Source organism: Ambystoma mexicanum, chromosome 10, assembly GCF_040938575.1.
Source record: "Ambystoma mexicanum isolate Mex_15411 chromosome 10, UKY_AmexF1_1, whole genome shotgun sequence".
Taxonomy (NCBI): domain Eukaryota; kingdom Metazoa; phylum Chordata; class Amphibia; order Caudata; family Ambystomatidae; genus Ambystoma; species Ambystoma mexicanum.
In genome coordinates, this window is record NC_090932.1 from 1605654643 (window position 1) to 1605673769 (window position 19127).

The following is a 19127-nucleotide window of genomic DNA, read 5'->3' on the forward strand; positions in this document are numbered from 1 at the left end:
GTGCTGGCAGTGGCAGCGGCCCACCTGCGCAGGTTGTCCATCCCAGTTTACCCTTACCTCGACGACTGGCTCATAACAGGGGATTCTTACGAAACATGCTTCTCCAATACCCAAAAGACGGTAGACCTTTTGTTCGAGTTGGGCTTCTCCATCAACGAAAAGAAGTCCAGTTTAGACCCCAGTCAAATCAAGCAATTCCTAGGGGCTCTAATTCAAACAAAGGACAGCCTCGTCTTCCCCTCCAAATAGAGGGTCCAAAACATGCTGTTTCAAATCCCTCAATATGTGACCGGTCGAGAGGTGACGGTACGCAAAGCAATGCGCTTGCTAGGAATGATGGCGTCGTGTATTTATTTGGTACCTCACGCGCGCCTGCGCATGCGCCCAATGCAAGAGTGGCTCAACAGCCAGTGGTGTCAGGCCAGCGGACTATGGGAGGATCTAGTTGTGGTCTCGCAAGCCTTGGTTCTCTCGCTACGATGGTGGACAAAGGAAAACATGGAAAAAGGGAAACCCTCTGCCACACCCGCGGCGGAAGCCACTCTAACCACAGACGCATCCCTCACAGGATGGGGGGCGCACCTATCCCATCAGACTGCTCACGGAGTGTGGACTCCGAACGTAGCATCCAAACACATAAATCTACTGGAGCTACTAGCTGTGTTCAAGGCGCTAAGAGCCTTCCAGGAACACCTACAAGGCAAAACGGTAATGGTCCTTACAGACAGCACTACAGCAATGTACTACATCAACAAGCAAGGGGGCACCCACTCTCCAGGCCTGTCCAAACTGGCCCAGAATATATGGAAGTGGGCTCTCAAACAGGACATGTTCCTACTATCACTACATGTACCCGGGGAACTCAATCTGCTGGCAGACAGTCTCAGCAGAGATTTCCCCCTGCCAGAAGAGTACGAATGGCGCCTGCACGAAGACATCGTCTTCGACGTCTTCACACAATGGGGATTCCCAGAAATAGACCTGTTCGCAACCCTGGAAAACTCACAATGCCTAAGTTACGCCTCCAGGTACCCCCAGAACCAATCCAAGGGGAACGGTCTGTCGATGCAATGGTCAGGGAAATTTGTTTACGCTTTTCCCCCGACTCCCCTTCTCAACAAAGTGGTGCACAAGATGCACCAGGAACAAGTGACCATGATACTAGTGGCCCCAATGTGGGCACGACAACCATGGTTCGCTCACTTGATGGAGATGTCTCTATCCCCCCCAGTAAAACTCCCCTGCCCGTACAACATGCTGTCTCAGGACAAGGGCAGGACTCTGCATCCATGCCCCCAGAACATGAACTTAGCAGCTTGGCTCCTGAGATCATAGAGTTCGGACATCTACAACTCCCGCAAAGATGCATGGACATCCTCAGGGAAGCCAGAAAACCGAACACTCGCCACTGCTATTCTAGCAAGTGGAAAAGATTTGTCATCTGGTGCAGGAGTAAAAGCATCAACCCTGTTGACTGCTCTCCCACACATGTGGTCCTATACCTGACCCACCTATTGGATTCAGGTCTAGTGTTTAACTCCATTAAAGTCCACCTAGCTGCACTTTCTGCATACACCACTTCCCAACTCAAAGTGTCGTGGTGGAGGATCCCTGTTATAAAAGCCTTCATGGAGGGAGTAAAGAGAATACACCCCCCCGATAGCTGACCCAGCTCCCGGATGGGACCTTAATGTGGTACTTACCAGACTCATGGGCTCTCCATTCGAACCCATGCACAAAGCATCTCTTAAACACCTCACGCTTAAGACTGCTTTTTTAATAGCTATCACCTCCATCAGGAGAGTAAGTGAACTTCAGGCTCTTTCTATTCTAGACCCCTTCGTTACAGTTCACAAGGATAAAGTGGTTCTACGCACTCACCCTAGGTTTGCTCCGAAATTTATTTCTAAATTCCACGTAAACCAATCTATAGAACTACCAACGTTCTTTCAAAATCCTTCCAATTTGGGAGAAAGGACTCTGCACACACTAGATGTACGCAGAGCGGTCATGTTCTACATGGAAAGAACCAGACCACTGAGGAAGACTAATCAGTTCTTCGTCTCGGTGGCAGCAGGAAGAGAAGGAGATGCGGTTTCAAAATCCACTATTTCTAGATGGATTGTTCAATGCATCACTCTCTGCTACACTCTTGCTAAGAGAGAACTGCCCTTTAGGCCAAGAGCACACTCTACTCGAGGCACGGGGGCATCCATAGCATTCATTGCAAATGTTCCCCTTGAGTCCATCTGCAAAGCGGCTACCTGGAGTTCGGTGCACACCTTTACAAAACACTACTGTCTAGATACACACTCTAGATCTGACTCCCAGGTGGGACAGGCAGTATTACGACACCTTTTCTCTACTGTTCCTTCTCATAACCCACCGCCAACTCCGGGTACTGCTCGCTAGTCTATGCACAGCATGTGATTCTAAGCAGATTAACAAACATCAGAAGAGAATGCATTACTTACCGTAAAAGCATTTCTGATGGTTGTATCTGCTTAGATTCACATGCGCCCACCCTTCCTCCCCGCTCGGATGGAAGGAACATAGACTTCCTTTATATATCTCTCTCTTTTCTGTACTCACTCACGTCTAGAAGGCTCCCTCAGGGCAGAAAAATACAAACAGAGGGACCTCGACGCGTGAGGGATTGTGGGTACAACGCACGTCACTATAGGGATAGTGTTTCAGACACGCCTTGTCGACGTCCCCTTTTCGACTACGAAAAACAAAATGCAATACTCCGCAGTGACCACTGGATGTTGGACCTATGCACAGCATGTGAATCTAAGCAGATACAACCATCAGAAATGCTTTTACGGTAAGTAATGCATTCTCATACTGACAGCCAATACGCCTTTGGCCATCAGGGCCGCCCTCGCGTCCTCTACTTCTCAGTACAAAACTCAGACCAAGTGCCTCCAGTAGTGGGTTCGCCCCTGCCCTTATGCGATGTTAACTTTGGTTGACTTTCGCGTAGATGGGACCACTGAGCAGGACACAGGGCATCCATTTTTGTACCCCCTTTCGACTCCATCTTGGTGACTAGGCCTCACTACGATAGTACAAAAACGCTTCTCTTCCCTTTTCTCGCAGCAGCACGGCCAGGCGCGCAGGGCACATGACCCCCACCCTTGTTCTCACTCTGACTGGAAAACTCTGCGGGCCCATTCTCGCGCTGAAGCAGGAGATGCTTGCAACACATAATAAATGTAACACATCGCTCTTCCTCTGAGATCACTGTCCTGCATGTGAACCAGCAATAGCTAAGCACATAGCTTGTCCATCTCCACAAACGTGTCGTTGCCCCTCCCGCTCCCTCGCCAGTGGAAACTTACTGCCATTATGACCCGGTGTCCCTGCAAGATATTCCTTTCATGTGCCAGACCACTGACCATGCCATGATGCCCACCCAGCAGATCCCCAACTAACATTAGACCCCTGCTGCAGTATATTGTTGCCTACTACTAACAAATGCCACATACCAGAGATTCTTATGAGTACGGACCTTAACTTCAACCGGTGTATTATAGCGGTCAAGACCCTTAACCTAAGACTTGTATACTCCAGTGTTATTGATAGTATAGATATATGTGTGACTTTAATAGAGACATGATAAACTACTGAAGGTCCTTGAACAATTATTATTTAGTGCATGCATTTCTTGAGAATATATTATGTTAGCTTAGATAGTGACCACCCTGCTTCCCAGCGACCTGACCTTCACCCATGCGGAGCGCAGATGACTAATGTCAATCCTCCCGCCAACCAAACGACCAAACCGGATGAAGAGATGCCACCCCACCTGAGACATCGCGTGAACTGACCAATCCGGGACCAACGTAGTACCCTGTGTTAGTTGCGTCATTTACCTTATAAAATGGAATGTAATGATAACTTGTGCAGAGCGCTCTCAGATATCTCTTGAAAACTATTCATTAGATAAACCTTGCCTTGAACCTCTCGCAGCCTGCTCTCTTTGCCTTATTCCCCGTCAGGGGTGTGTTTGTTTTATTATTTTGCACGTCAAAGACTGGGAGGGCACGAACGCGTGGTACATAACTTTGGCTGACTCTGGGCAGAGAGGAGTTTCTTGACATTACATGGAGACAGAATTCAACATGGCCCTTTGATTGTACGATTGCTGTCTGGATTTATGTATCCGGAGCGCCTAGCAATAGTGAAATGCGAGGCGCGTAAAAAAGTAACATGTAAAGTGTCACTTTGGTGTCTTTTTATACTTTCATCTTGGAATCATGCGTTCCTCCAACCTTTGGGCATCTGTCATTTACTTCTGCAGCAGACAGCACTTTATGAGCAGTATTGCTGGGGAGCCCCTTGGGCATCCCTTTTTGTTTTATTTTATTGTCCTGGGGGGGGGGGGGCGAGGGGTTGGTGGGGCACACCCCTTGCCAAGGTTAGAGGGATACTTTTTATCCTTTCTACATTTTGTATTGTGAAATCGGCACACACCACCTTATGTGGAGTGCTGAGGGGGTTACACTTTATCCCCTTTCTCCCCGCTCCTGTAACATTTCTCCCTGCTCCTGTAACATTTCTGCAACATTGACCAGCATAGCTGGATGGCTGGTGGCAGTGGACGTGTTCTACTGACTTTTGTGCCGTTTTTACTTGCAGGCTGTTTTCACAACCACGATAATACACAGAAGGGTCACCATTGACCCAAAATGGTGACAATTTTCCTTTTTTTTTGTTGCCATTTCTTGTTTGCTTGTCCTTTCTTGGTCCCTTTTCTACCGTGCAGGGTACTTTCATCTTCCTTTTGCGAAGCCTGCCAAGGCCACCAGTGTGTCTCTGAGGACAGGAAGCAGAGGGAGGATCCAGAAACTCCTGAGGTCTTTTGTCCTCCAGTGTGCCTAGTCGAAACCTGTTCTTAGTGGGAGGCTGGCTGTACTGATTGGACAGCCACCCGCCCCTTTCTGTAAACTGCAGGGGTAATTTGCAGAGGATGAGTGTGGGTTCCTGGATAAGAGGCTAGATTCCTGGTGCACAGAGGGAGTCGACCTCCTGCAGCTCTTCCAGCAACTGGAGATGCCTGCTGAGGGACCGCTGCAGTGCAGACACTTTCTTCCATGCAACATGCGAGCACCGAAGAGGACTCCTCCTTCCTTTGTGCTGGTGGGCATCATCAGCCTTGAGACAACCTGCACTTTGACCCATCCCACAACGACCTGTGACCTTCCTGGGATGCAAACCGGCAATACACGGGGACCTGCCACCATAGTGTAGTGCATCATCTTCAGAAGATTGAATTCTCCCCGCCACCTTTGGACTCCTTCTGGACATCCAGAGGCAAGATTCCACTCCTTGAAGTCCCCTCACCAGAGTTAGGTGAATGGAACAGGCAGTAACTGTTCTTTATCTGGTGTCTTGAAAAGTGTGCCAAAATCAGAGCCGTGAGAAACCACAAATAATCCTTTCCTGGGAGCCTCTCCGCTCGACTGCTACTGCAAAATCCCTTCCAGTTTCGCTTCTTTCATCAGAATACCAAGAATATGAGGACCAGGTCCTGCAGCTGCTGCATCGTGAGTGTGTCCGCCTACATCATCATCTTCACTGCTGAGGTACTGGCAGACTAGAGGTAAAACGTACCCATAGTCGTTCTGCTGCTCCTTTGTTGCTTGGGGTGGTGATTTGCGTGTTTGGGTGTTCGCCCAAGCCTCCGAAGTCTCTGAACCCTGTTTACATACAGAGGTTTAAGTACTTACTTGTTACAGAAGAATCCTCTGGAACTCTGACTTTTCTACAGCTGGTGCCTTATCCTGTTCTGCCTACAAATGGTCACTATTGCCCAGTGGCCCCTTCTGACTCTGAACAATTTCATACCTAGATAGGAAAGGACTGCTGAAGCTTAGGCTCATTGTGAAGGTATTACAAGTGTTGAAAAGTGCTTACCTGCTTATGTTGGTCTTGTTCATTCAGTTTATCCCTAAAACAGAATATTTTACCAAGTGTACAACAAAGTGGTTTTTACTTACCTTGAACTGTATACTCTGGAGGATCGCTCAGGGTCAACGCGTTTGCCTTGGAAGCAAGACGATGCAGAGCAACACAGGTTCGATCCCCGGGTCCGTGCTTGGAAGCCTCTGGGTATTAAGCGCATTATAAATAACCAATTATTACTGTCATTATGTAAGTCTTTTACACTGTGGTTTGCTTACCAGAAGCATTGCATTCATCCGTTGTGTTTACGGTTTATGAATAGTACTTACCTTCCTTTGCCTGTGTGTGTATATTTGAAATAAACCATTATGTGTATGTAACTCTGAGTGTATAAGTGTTTCTTTGGACCATATGTAAACTATATGTATACTACAAGTTCTATGTACCTTCCTACAACCCTCTCTCCCTGCAAAGATAAGCCTGGCTGTTCTGACATAGCTACCATTGCAGTGAGTGGTACAGGCATATACTAGAAGTTGCAGTTCTGTATGCCTAAGGTGAGAGTCTTATAAAGTCGTAGGTTGGTGTACTTTGAAAAATCTCCCTAACACCGCGGTTCGTTGATGAAGATGTGTGCGCCCATTCGTCAATGATATATTGGTTTACTGGATCGCTTGTGTCCTCAATGGTAGTGAAACAGGATAGTTTGTGTTATTGTAATGGATTGCATCCTCCCATAGATTCATCCTCTTGGCTATATTTGGCAGCGAGAGAATCACAAACTGTTATCTCAGCATGGAGACACAGTGTGACTCCACCTACGTCTCACTACACACATGCTTCTTGAGTCCGGATGCGATGTAGGACAGCCCATATATACCTTGCGTCCCGGCCCAATACCTCATTTTCTTTTTGCCACACGCTTCAAGGAACACGATCTCTAGTTTTTAAATTGGAGTGAAAAATCGCTTTAACTCATGTCCAATGAAAAAACCTCAGGGTTCAAACATTGCACCAACTGCAACTCGAAGATGTCATTTGTTTGTGTGTTTCGGGATGAAGGTGATGTTGAGTGTGGATCGTGCCAGCCGATGACCCCTGAAGCCCTGAGAGGCAGGACTGGCATATTGGAGTTAGATTGGTCCGCTTTGAAGTCCCTGAAGAATACATCTTCCAAACAGAAGTCTTTGAAAGGTAGAAGTTCTGAGTTTACCAAGTGGAACACGGGCAAAGACCAATCTCTTTTAAGAAGAGGCGCAAAATAAATAGATGGGGTTGAAATTGCTGGGAGGTATTTAGACAGGGAAGACGGGTATTTCCTGGAGGCACTCATCTCTGATGGAGCTCTAATATCAGCACTGGGAACAGATCTGAGGGATAAGAGTGGTCTCGACACATTATGGGCGCCCTAATGCCATATTTCGTCATGCTAGAGCCAAAGTTGTCGGGTCTCTCGGGTGGAACACCCTGAAGAAAGCATTTACCTACTATGAATTAAGAGATATAATGGATTTGTGGTGCCCTAAAGGCCTTTCTTGCCTTTCAGTGCAGCATTGAAGGCCCCGATCCTGGACCTTTGGCAGAGGCTATGTTTGAAAACCATACGCTGACAAACTAGTGAAGAAATATAAACTGGTACGGTCGGCCCTGGACTTCTTGTCCAAGCACCCCATGCCTGAGAGCTTGATGGTGCAGGCGGTTAAAGTCTTCCCCCACGATTGGGATAATGGGAATACTGATGTCATGGCAAAGGAGGTTTTGCTTCAGAAAATGTCGCTCTAGGCCATTAATGCCTCATGCGCCAACGCAAAATAATCCCATGTTCTATGAGCAGTGATTTATGAATCCGTATCGCATTTACCCAAAGGGGAGGTAAGTGACTGCTTTGGTTACTTGATTTCTGATGAAAAGTTGGCGGACTGTAAAAACTTAATTACAGGACTGGATGCTCAGATTCCATGCTATATTCTATGGGCACTAGTTCCTTCGCTAGGAGATATTCCTAATTGAGGACATTGGGAATTTCTCCATATGTCCACACTAAATTGATTGAAATGGCCTGGCATGAAGTTCCAGGCCTTCAAGGCCACAGCAAAATTGCTAGGTTTGGCAGTTAGGCTACTGTGGCAGATCAGAATGAAGGACACTGATTCTTGTAAGACCTTAGATGAATGTTTATTAAAGAAAACAAGAATGACCCTCTTTCCAGGCTTCTATGGGGTATTCCCTACCTAACAAACTAACTAAGGTGCTTGTCAGTGAATGTCTTAAAGGAATCTGTCCACTGTCTAAACTAACGTTAACGGACCCTACGGCTATCTTAACAACTAAAGACAGGATGACTCCCTTCTCCTGGGTTCTTGCTTCTTGCAAGTTGGTCTATCAGTAACTGATTTTTAAATAGTCTCTTGTGACCTCTTTAATCAGTTCATTTAGTACTCTCAATACTTCGTTACTCTTTTGTTCCTTTTCCGCGTCCAGTTTCCTTTCTTCTAAACTGATATCTTTTTTTCCTTCTCAGGGGCTGCTGTTAGTTTGTTACTTTTCTTTTTAACTCTTTCCTAAACGTCCTCTTCCGTTTTCCCATGGACGAAGTATTCCAACCTTTCTGAGTTTCTCCTGTTTTCTCTTTTATTGAGCTCACAACCTTTATCTCTGCATTGTATCTATCCCTTGAAATATATATTCTTTTATCCTTATCTTCAGGATTTTCTTTTACAGTTCCTCTCTCAATTACACTTCCTTTACTTTGACTGCAACGGGTATGATCACTCTTATAAAAACGATCATCCAATGTTCTGTCTTTCAAGGTTATACTCTCAATATCTTGACTCAGAGGTATTGGAATAGCCCCATAGGAATTCCCTGTTCTTTCTCTTATTTTCAATGTTATATTCACATGTTCTTGACTGTGACGAGCAGAAACACTTTAATGATTCTTATTCACTGCTCATGCTCTCACTGTGATATTCTCATTATCTTGACTGTGACGAGTATGAACAACACTTTTATAATGATTCTCGTTCATCCATTCGGGTCTCCCATTTTCCCGGTTACCTGACACTGTCAGGGATAATGTTGCCAGGATTTCGCTTTGCTTGACTTGGGTGCTCTCCTTTGGTTGCTCGATTCCTTTTCCTAGCTTGGTATCTCATACCCCGAGTCTTCCTCACAAATAGCTTTTTGGTTTCCCAGGCACCAAACCGTTACGCAGTACTAGTTGTGCAATGGCCTTTCGGTGGTTGGCAGGATCACCGGTCCACCAATGGCTCTCCATGGTTACACCAGCACTGACTGTTTCTCTTGTTCTCCAGCTGATCGGATGCTGTGCGTCCGATCCTTTGCTTTCAGCTCAGCAGCCGTTTTGTATTTCGTGGGTTTGCTCGACTCCCCAAGCTCCTCCTCCTACTGAGGTTACTTAGCTATGGGTCTTCCCCTGCGTATCTCTATCGATCTCTCCTCTGGCCTGTTGGGGCCTTCCGTCACTTTTATTCATCATCCTCATCTCAGTTAAATACCTCTCTTCATTTGAAGGGATATTCAAATGTTCTTGTTAACCGTAATACATTGTTTGTTCTTCGTACAAGTCTTAAGAGTGAAGGTTTGAAGAGGTAATTTTAGGAGGGTCATTAGGGAGTTCATCATAGGAAGGGGAGTGCTTGTCCCCACAGGGGGGGGTCTCTCTTGGTGAGGTCTTCCTTGCCTCCATGCCCTAGGGAGTGTATTGCGGCTCGGGCTCCCCTCCCTAACCTCACCAGGGTGGGATCCCCTGGTTTATGGTCTTTCCATCGAAAAGGTTTCCAACTAAACTTTTTCCATCAAATGTTTTGCAACGCGTTTGAATAACAAATTAATTTTTTGTAATTGTTGGGGGGCTTACCCCCCAAATCCTGTTTTTTACCTTTAAAAACTCACGCCAAACAAAATTAACTCTTTATCCCACACACACACACATTCAATGGAAAAAAATTAGTTGCAAAACCTTTGATGGAAAAAGTTTTGTTGGAAACTTTTTCGATGGAAAAACTGGATACCGGATCCCCTTTGGGGAGAAGGGATGAATTCCTGTGATTCGTCTCACTACCTTCTGGACAACCTTCTGCTCCTACTTGAAAGGAACAGAATTTTTACTATTTTTCCACAAATGAGAAGCGGTCAAATATGAGGGCCAGACAAGTAAAACGGTATTACACCAGACCTGGTAGAGGCAGATGTGGTAAGGTCGTCGGGGGAAATCCACAACGATGATGGCACGGTCTCCCTCTACATCAGTTTCTGAAACGTTTTGGGTGCTTCTCGTACGACTCTCCAGTGACAGGGTAGAGGTTGGCTCATTGTTCCAAAGAATGGTTTATAATTACTTTGAACTCGTGGATCTGACGGGTGGTAGCCCAAGGCTACTGACGTCCCTTCAAAAAATATCTGGAGAACTGCCCTCCATTCTGTCATCCTCAGCCTGTTGGAGAATGCAGCCGTAGAGCTAGTGCCCCGTGGCAGATAATAGTCAAGGGTTGTATTAGATAATGCAATTAGCAATACTTTGTGGTCAATGATTCCCTTTCATGTTCCGTCATGTGGCTAAGCACAGAGGAAAAATCGGGGAAACTTAGGTCAATGGTATATATCGACTGCCAGATGACACTTCCAGAGTCGAGGAGCAGGTGTGTGTAGAGACTTAGACACTTGAGTCACTCGGTGCCCCATGCTGGTGTAAACCTTTCCGTGATTCAACTCATGCTACCAAAATATCCAAAATGAGCAATGTGTGTTAGGAGAATCCCTCAGAAAGACAATTACCAGAGGTCATGTATTTGTTGTTTTGACCTGCCGGAGATTGGATGAAGATGCAGGTTGAACTTGGGCCAGTGGGAAGGAGATGGATGGGAAAGTAATTTGGTCACGAGAATGGCAGTAACCTTTCCTTCCTTCTTTCCTTGCAGGTGGGGATGCCTGGCGACTGTATGAATATATCGCCCGGCATTTCATTGCCACGATCAGCTATGACTGCAAATATCTGCAGACCACCATCTCCTTCAGTGTAGGACCAGAGCGCTTCACATGCACAGGAAAGGCTGTTATTTCAACAGGTAAGGGAAATCTACAAAGACCCACTCTCACCTATACTCACAATCCCCAACCCAGGCATTAAATGTTTTAACAATTTTTTCAGTAAATTAGGATTTACAGGATTTTTTTGTTATATGAAAGGATATGGCAAGTTTGATAATGGCACGTTTGATCTGTTACTACAGTAGGTAGACACAGGGTGAGAGTTAGTCTATGCTGTTTCGTTTGGTAGGTAAATAGAGCGCGTGTGTGGTCTTTATTATGGCAAACAGTGTGGAAGGTTAAGTGGTTCTGTGTGTCTGTAATAGCTTGTCAGGGCTGAAAAGAGTTTCCAGATTGATAAACCCCACCCACCCAAACTAGCTCGGATCAGGAGGGCACCCAAGCAAGAGGCTGAATATTTATGAACCAAATGAACCCACACTGCAAGGGGGAAACAGAATTTGCTTTACACTGGTAAATGGTACGCAAACTACTATAAATGTGTACCTACCTGAGTGAGGGACAAACCACAGGAGACCTAGTAGGGAGCAAGGCAGTTAAACAGGAAGGAAGTCTGTTAGGCAAGATTTTGTGCAGTACCTTTTGGGCAAAATTTGTAGTAGTACCCTTTGGGTGCACTACAACAACCTTGACCTCCTGGCAATAGGAACCCCACCTTTGGTATAAGTCTGTACTACACAGGTTGGTGGCGTGATGGAGCAGCCAGGCTTATCTCCAGAGGGGGTCAATGTGAGCAGTAGGGGAGTTGCACAGAGATTCACAGTGACAAGTATTCAAATAAACTCGTACACACAAGGTTTCTTGATTAAACAATTATTAATTTATTTAACAGTCAGTTTGAGTAAGCCTTCTTCAGAAGGGACAATATAATAGTAGCCCACAAATGCACTTCAAAATACACTCTTAGCTTCTCTAAATCAACAAATACCCATTTGGGATGGCACACAGACACTTCCTACACCCTCAGGTGACTTAAATAGCTAGGACACGTGGGCATTAATATATGATTGGTACATTTAGAGCAATACCGAGAAGGGTGTTAAAGAAAAGGGTTATTAGAATAAAACAAGAGATCACACAAATATTCTGCAGAAGGTAAGTACTTTTGAAAACCCCAATGCAAAGTAAGTTAACTCCTTCCTGGAAGTAAGCTCAAACACACAGTCGGAGGGAAGAAGAGTCATTCTTGGAGCTAGGCCAGCCAATGGTAATTGGGCAAGAGTCTAGGTGAGCTGAAGCACTTCTTGCAGGTAGTAAAAGTCTTGCACAATGTTTTAGAAGTCTTTGTCGAAAAAGTAGAATCATGTAGGACAACAAGCTGTTTAGGCTTGTGAGGTAAAGAAGCTGTAAGCAACTGTACAGAAGCAACCAAGACAGGTCTCAACTGAGAACAAGTACGGCTACACAACAAGAGGTAAGTCCTCTCAAACTTTACAGTACCTTTGGTTAGAAGAAATGGTTCCAGCTGGCTTCTGTTCCTGTGCAGCTCTGCAGATCCCTTTGTTCATGTGCCTCTGTCGTGGGGAAAAGAGGGAGGACTTCTGGGGACTCCTGCACTACAATGGGTTGATCAGCAGCTGCAAAGGACAAACTTCAATTCAGCAGCACTTTGCGGTTTCAGCTCCTCGCGCCTCAGCAAATAGCACTACCATGGTATCTCGGATACCACTCTGGACTTTCCTTGCATCTAGGGGTCCACCACACTGTTGAGGTGGCTAAGGCTTTGTCAGTCCTGCTTACTGGGAGTCCAGAAGATCTTCCACAAGCGCGGTCCGATTTAAAAGTGATGCACTCCAATCTGGTGTTCCTCTCCCTGGCACTTCAAGAGGATGTCCAGACGAGTTCACTTTGGAGTTGATTGGTCCCACCAACTCAAGGGTAGAAGTCATCCTTGCAGGGCTTCTCTAGTCGAGACGAAATGGGAGTTTCAGCACAACTTCACCAGGCAAACCAACAGCCCAGGAGTTGCAGCAGGCGTCTCTTCCAAGTTCTTCTTCAGAGTCCTTCGTCCAGTGGTCGACAAGACCTCGCCTTTTATGTAGGTTTCTCCCATTCATTCGCAGCCTAGCTTTCACTCACACAGCAGGGTGGCTGTCCTCCAAGGCCAGCCAGCCAATCATCCTTGGGTGCATTCCTGTAACCAGGGGGATTAAGCACAGGGAGTTTCGGGCACCTCCCTCTCTCACTTTCTGCCCCTGCCGACACTCTGGAGCCAGAGGCGGCTTCACTCGTGAATCCCGCCGAAGCAAAACAAACAAAGGGAACAAACCTGGTTTGGTATGCAGAGTATATCGAAAGACGGTCCTTTCCAACAGGAAATGGCGGAAAAAGAAGACTGGGGTCATATTGACAAAATGGGCACCCATGGGTGCTTTACTGTAGCTGCAATTGCAGCCTGTGGTAAAACACACACTGGTAGGAAAAAGTAAACCACTGCCACCAGCCATTAATTGTAGAAAGGGTAACATAAAAATATTACATGACAAACAAGACAAAGGGGACACTAAGTAACACCTACAGCACCCTATTGTAAGATAGTGTGTGCTGGGTCTAGAAAGTTACAAAAAGTTAAGTAAAGTCAATTTCACTTCACTGCTCTTGGAAACAGTAGTTATCCAAGAGAAGGTATTTAAACCTTTGGGAAATCTGAATGACTTCGCTGTGCCACTGCACGGAAGGTGCTGTGTGACACAATGTAAAAAGATGCCTATGGAGTTTGTCAGTCTCCAAAACCAAAAGAAACAGTTTAAATCACAGAAAAATGCATGAGTGGGGAAAAAGGTCTCACTCTCTTCAGGATAAAAATGAAAAGTCCTAAAGTCCAGCAAAAGTGCTGGGGGTCTCTAGGGAATAAGGGAATTAGCACATTTCTGAGAATTCTCCCTAACACTTGTGTTCAACTAAACCCCCACAAGACTAAGCTCCATTAGAACAGCAACGGTAACATTCCAAATATGGATAACTTCAAGCAGGAAGCCCTGGTCATTTTAACAGTAGATCAACTGAAAGAAATGTGTAAAGTTGGGAATCTTACTGAAAAAGGAACGGAAAATGAGTTGATTGCAAGGTTGTTGAATCACCAAAGTTTAGATAGTAGGCCTAGAACCCCTACTAATCCAGGAAATGTGGAAATTGATAATGAGGATGATAGTTCAGAGTCTAACTCTAATGTCTTAGAAGAGTCAGAGGAGGGAAAGGAGTCCCAGGATAGGAGCCCCTCTGCCACAAGATGCCCTTTTGTCTCAAGCCATGTCTACTGAGACCCCACAAGGTCCAACACCGAGTCCAGCATATGCGTCTCTTGAAACAATGAGACTTGAATTGGAATTTAAAAGGTTGCAAGCTCAAGCTGGAGCCAAACATCGGGACATCAAGCTCAGGGAATTGGAAATGCAACATGCTCTTGAAATGAAAAGATTGTCTCTTGAAAATGTATCCCTCCCAGAGTCCGCTAGGAATTGAAGTCCCAAGAGGCCTCACCTGCCTAAAGAAGCAGTGATTATGTATGATGTGAAACTTGATATTTTGGATTGGTTGTGTGCCTTTGAATACAATCATGGGATTCAGGGTCTCACAGGGAATCGGCTGATTCCTTGGCTTTTGTCTAGGCTCCCCCAGACACAACTGATGCTGTAATGGAGGTGGGTGAAGTTGAAAGACAGGAGTATGAGAATGTGAAGCTGGCCTTAATAGCCAGATTTGGGATAACTCCTTCCCAGTACCTTAAGAGGTTTAGGACCCTCAAAAAGGACTGATGGTACCCTGTGTGTCATGATTCACCGTTTCCGTCCTTTCTGGACTTCATGGTCCATCAAGCACTGCAATGTCGTATCCGCTATTCTACCAACATGGACGAAACCATTGAGAAGCCTGCTGTCAAGTGTTTCCGCAAGACTTGCCACTTCCTAGAAAACAGACACGCCCCGCGGCTCTGTGTGTCTCAAGGCTACCTTTCCGAGTATCCGACAAGTGCGTACCTAACTTTTCCCTCTACTCCCGTGCTACTCCCTTTCTAGTTAGCGGTTCCCTAATAACCCGTCTTAGTATCATTTTGTGCTGCTCCTCGCGCTTCCGCCTGAGGACACGTTCATCCCTCTTCCCTCCCGGGCCTTCAGTCCTGCTCCATTCTGTACTCGCATTCTGCCTTCTGCACTGTGCGAGTACCTCGACTCCTCCCTGGTTCCTAGACCCATCCTGGACTTAAGGCCATTACTCACCTGATCTTCTTGGAATACTGAATGCTTACCATCTCTCCGAGGCTGGTGTCCTGCCTACACACTGGAGACAGAGGATACCCGTCCGTACCTGTACAAGTCCCGAACAACCAGAAAGAAAGAAAGACCTCAGAGAAAGAAGACTTCAAAGGACAAACAGGTGAGACAAGAGGCAGAGTTTGACACCTTGGGCTACCTGGGTGTGTGAATGTTTGAAAAGCTTAGATGGTTGGGTTAACACCTTTTGAAGGAATGAGAAATCTGTTTTTGTTAGAATCTATTTTTGATGCCTGCTCGCCTGAGCTTGGCTGACTCAAGAGATGTTTCCCAAAAGGTTAGCAAAGGCTGCTGACTTGTGAGTTTGCAACAGGGCCATGCACAAGGATTCTGGGGCCACTCACAAAAAGGATGAGGGGAAGCAGCACAAAACAGATGGAAAGTTGAATTTCAATTCCAACCACCCAAAAGAGGGCCACAAACAGAAAAAAGGTAAACACCATGGGAAACCAAGTCAGTCTAGTGAAACCTCTGGTGCTAAACCAGAGGGAGGTCAGCAGAAGCCCCATTCCAAAGAACAGCAGAATTTAGATGTATATATATATTTTTTTTTTATTGATTTAGTTGCATTATTTTTATGTTACAACTTTTCAATAAACATGACATATCAACACAGTCTGAACATGGTAGATTAAAATAATATTAAAAACAATTTAAGATCATTTCTCTAAGGACCATTCAGGGTGGACAACAGTAAATACAAGATAGATATTAATAATCTGGTATTCACAATTTGATCAGAGTTTCTTCAAAAAACAAAAAGAGGACACAGTGACATAAAGTTCATCGTACTCGGTTCAACTAAGAATAATCAATTTTTCCTTGATCTAAGTTTAAAGAGAGAAGAAAATGGACCGTTGCTATCTGAATTTTCAAATCTGACGAGCCAAAAATACGATCCCAACAATCATCAGGTTCATACATAGCGTATCCAGGACAGTATTTATGAAAATGCAATTGCCTCAGACTGGTAAGAATTGGACATGCAGTGATTAAATGTACTAAAGTTTCTGGGATTTTGGTTGTTTGACAAAACCGACAGAAGTTTTGAAGAGGTCCTATTAGGTGAAGCATATAGAGCAGGTCTCTCGTTTCCCATATATGTAGCCGGAAACGGAGAATTAAATTTCTATATTTTGGTGAAGGGGCTCTTGATAAATAGGATTGTGTGGTGCCTCTCGTATGTGGTGGAAAACGAAAGCTCGAAGCATGTTTATAAGTTAGACATTTTTGATGATTCATGATCCAGGAGGTCTGATGGATTTTTTGTTTAGCCTTATCAGGATTTTGCAGAAGAATTTCAATTGAGATATCTGCGTCAGCCAAGATCTTGTAAACTGCTGACAGCCATCTTCGGATAAAAACGTGATCTGTCGTAAAGATGTAGTTCGACAATGCCTTAAGTAGGTTGTCTATCCGAGATGATATTAGACATTTCCTAAAAAATGAACATTGTTTCCAGTTAAGATGTGCAGACAGAGAAGAGAGGCCTAGTTCATATCGTAACCATGAGATGGGAATACACTGCGGCAGATGCAACACATTCCGCCAAAATGTAGCCTCCCATTTATCAAGAGTAGTAGATGGTATGGGGGATCCTGTTTCCAAACCATATAATTCGGTGGGAATGACTTTCATCTGCCAAAATGTTAAGGCCGGGATTATGGAAAATTTTCCAAATTTTGCAAGAAGAATACGTGATTGTGAAATCGCTGTAAGAAGTTTAACTTCGATCTGAGCCATATGTTTCAGTGGATGGAGAGAGGCTTCAAAAATAATACCTAAGTAGGTATATGATGAAACCAAGGATAAAGAAATATTATTACCAATCAGCCAATGTTTCCGAGTATGGAAACCAGAATGAGGGTTGTACATCAAGACTTGAGTCTTTGTGGAGTTAATTTTTAAATCATTCTCTATGACATAGTGGTCTAGGGCTGATAAAAGTTTTTGTAAACCATTGGGAGTCTTTGAGATGAGAACAATATCATCGGCATATAAGAGAGCTTTAATTGAGACACCATTAATTTTCGGAGAATCTGATTGGATGGGTTCAAAGGAAAATTTGATATCTTGGATATAATAATTAAAAATGGCTGCCGCTAACAGACAGCCTTGTTTAAGGCCGCGTGTAGTCGGAATCGGATGGGAAAGTAAGCCATTCAATGTCAATCTAACCTGAACCGTGGTAGTAGAATGAAAGTGATAAATAAGATCAGTAATGGAGGGGGGACATTTGTCATGAATAAGTTTAGACATAAGTTTGACTCTAGAAATTGAGTCAAATGCAGAGTGCAGGTCCCCAAAAGCAAAGTAAACCTGCTGTTTTTGAATGTGACACAAAGATTTAATGGAATTTAGAAGGAACAAGTTAACTGCTGTGCCCATTCCGGCAACAAAACCTGTTTGGAATGGGTTGCGATGTAGATGGATTGATGTCCATGCAGAAAATTCAAGCAATAAAAACTTTGCAAAAATCTTGCTCGGCGAGTCAAGGAGCGCAATGGGTCGATAATTCTTGGGGAGCGAACGATCTCCCTTCTTGTAAATGGGCACGAGAATAGACGAGTGCCATGAAGATGGGAGTGTTCGAGAGATCAAAATATTTTGAAATAAAAGGAAGAGAATTTGGGCCCAATGGTTTATGTTGGATTTAAGCATTAGATTGCTGATTCCATCGGGTCCTGCAGCTCTTGAATTTTTAGCCAATTTTATGTAATTAATAATGGTTTCCATCTCGCAGTTCAGGGACCATTGCGTGGTGGACTGCATTTGGTATTTAAAATGACTGAACTCCAGATCAGAATATAATTTGGAGAAATGCTGGACCCATTGCGCTTCTTGCACGCCATTGGCTTGTGCATCTAGTTGATGATTACAATGTTTATGCTTAAGTAATTTCCATACACTTGCAGAATTTTTTGTAGCTAGAATGTTAAGCATGAGCTCACTATCTTTTTGAAATAACAAGGCTCTATGTCCACGGACCCAGTTGGTATAGCGGGTTTTTGCCTGCCTTGCATGATCAAACCGAGAGCTTAGTGACGAGGAGAGCAATAATTTCCGTTCTTGCCTATAACTAGACCTTCTATGATGTAATTCATGATCAAAGGGAGTGTAAGTGAGTAATCAACCTCTGTTTAGAGATAAGAATATTGTTCTGAAATTGTTGTAACAGGTGTGTATATTCGACCTTGGAATTGGAATTGGGCACCGTAGAGGGGGCAAGAGATTGTTTTAACATCCAAAACATTCTAGAGGACACCGAGAGGCGATTACCAGAGGGATTGATAACAAGTTGTTGAGAGGACCTTTTAGTATAAGAAGGCGCTAACGCCAGTGGTCTTAGGGAATGTAGTGTCAAAAGCTTGTGGTCACTATACATCTGAGGAGTGATGTTTAGTGAAGTGATATTATCAAACAAATTTGAATCAGCATATATGTAATCAATTGTACTGGTGCTTAAATCACGGCGCCAAGTAGTTGCGGGTGGAAGATCACCAGGCATAGACCTGTTGATCATCATAAAGTTATAGTGAGACATAAAGGTAGACCAAGTCAGGACCTCCTGGGCTGTAGATTCAGAAGTTGGATTAAAACAATCAAGATTAAGATCGCCAAGAAGAAAAGTGGCAGTAACATCAGATGCCTGAGCAACTATTTCCAACATATGGGACAGTTCTCTAAGGAATAAATTCAAAGAGTTTTGCCGGATTCCGGTATATATTGAAAATGGCCATATTGCCTCCGCAACCAATTACTCGGGCTAGTGGTATATAGAGGTCGAAGGCGCACCATGGAACTATTTCTAGGTCAGAAGATTGTCTAACTGCTACCAAGAAGCCCGACATTGGACGACCTTTCTCACCTCTTACA

At 44.7% G+C, this 19127-nt stretch overlaps 1 protein-coding gene across 7 annotated transcripts in view; it reads left to right on the forward strand.

Moving 5' to 3' along the window:
* The window catches only part of TOP3B (DNA topoisomerase III beta), a 636381-nt gene that overhangs the window by 451433 nt on the left and 165821 nt on the right, over nt 1–19127 (forward strand). For all 7 annotated transcript variants that reach the window (XM_069619981.1, XM_069619976.1, XM_069619978.1 and 4 more), the window contains one exon: nt 10851–10997. In XM_069619981.1, the coding sequence (XP_069476082.1) occupies nt 10851–10997 (147 nt within the window). The remainder of the gene's footprint in view (nt 1–10850; nt 10998–19127) is intronic.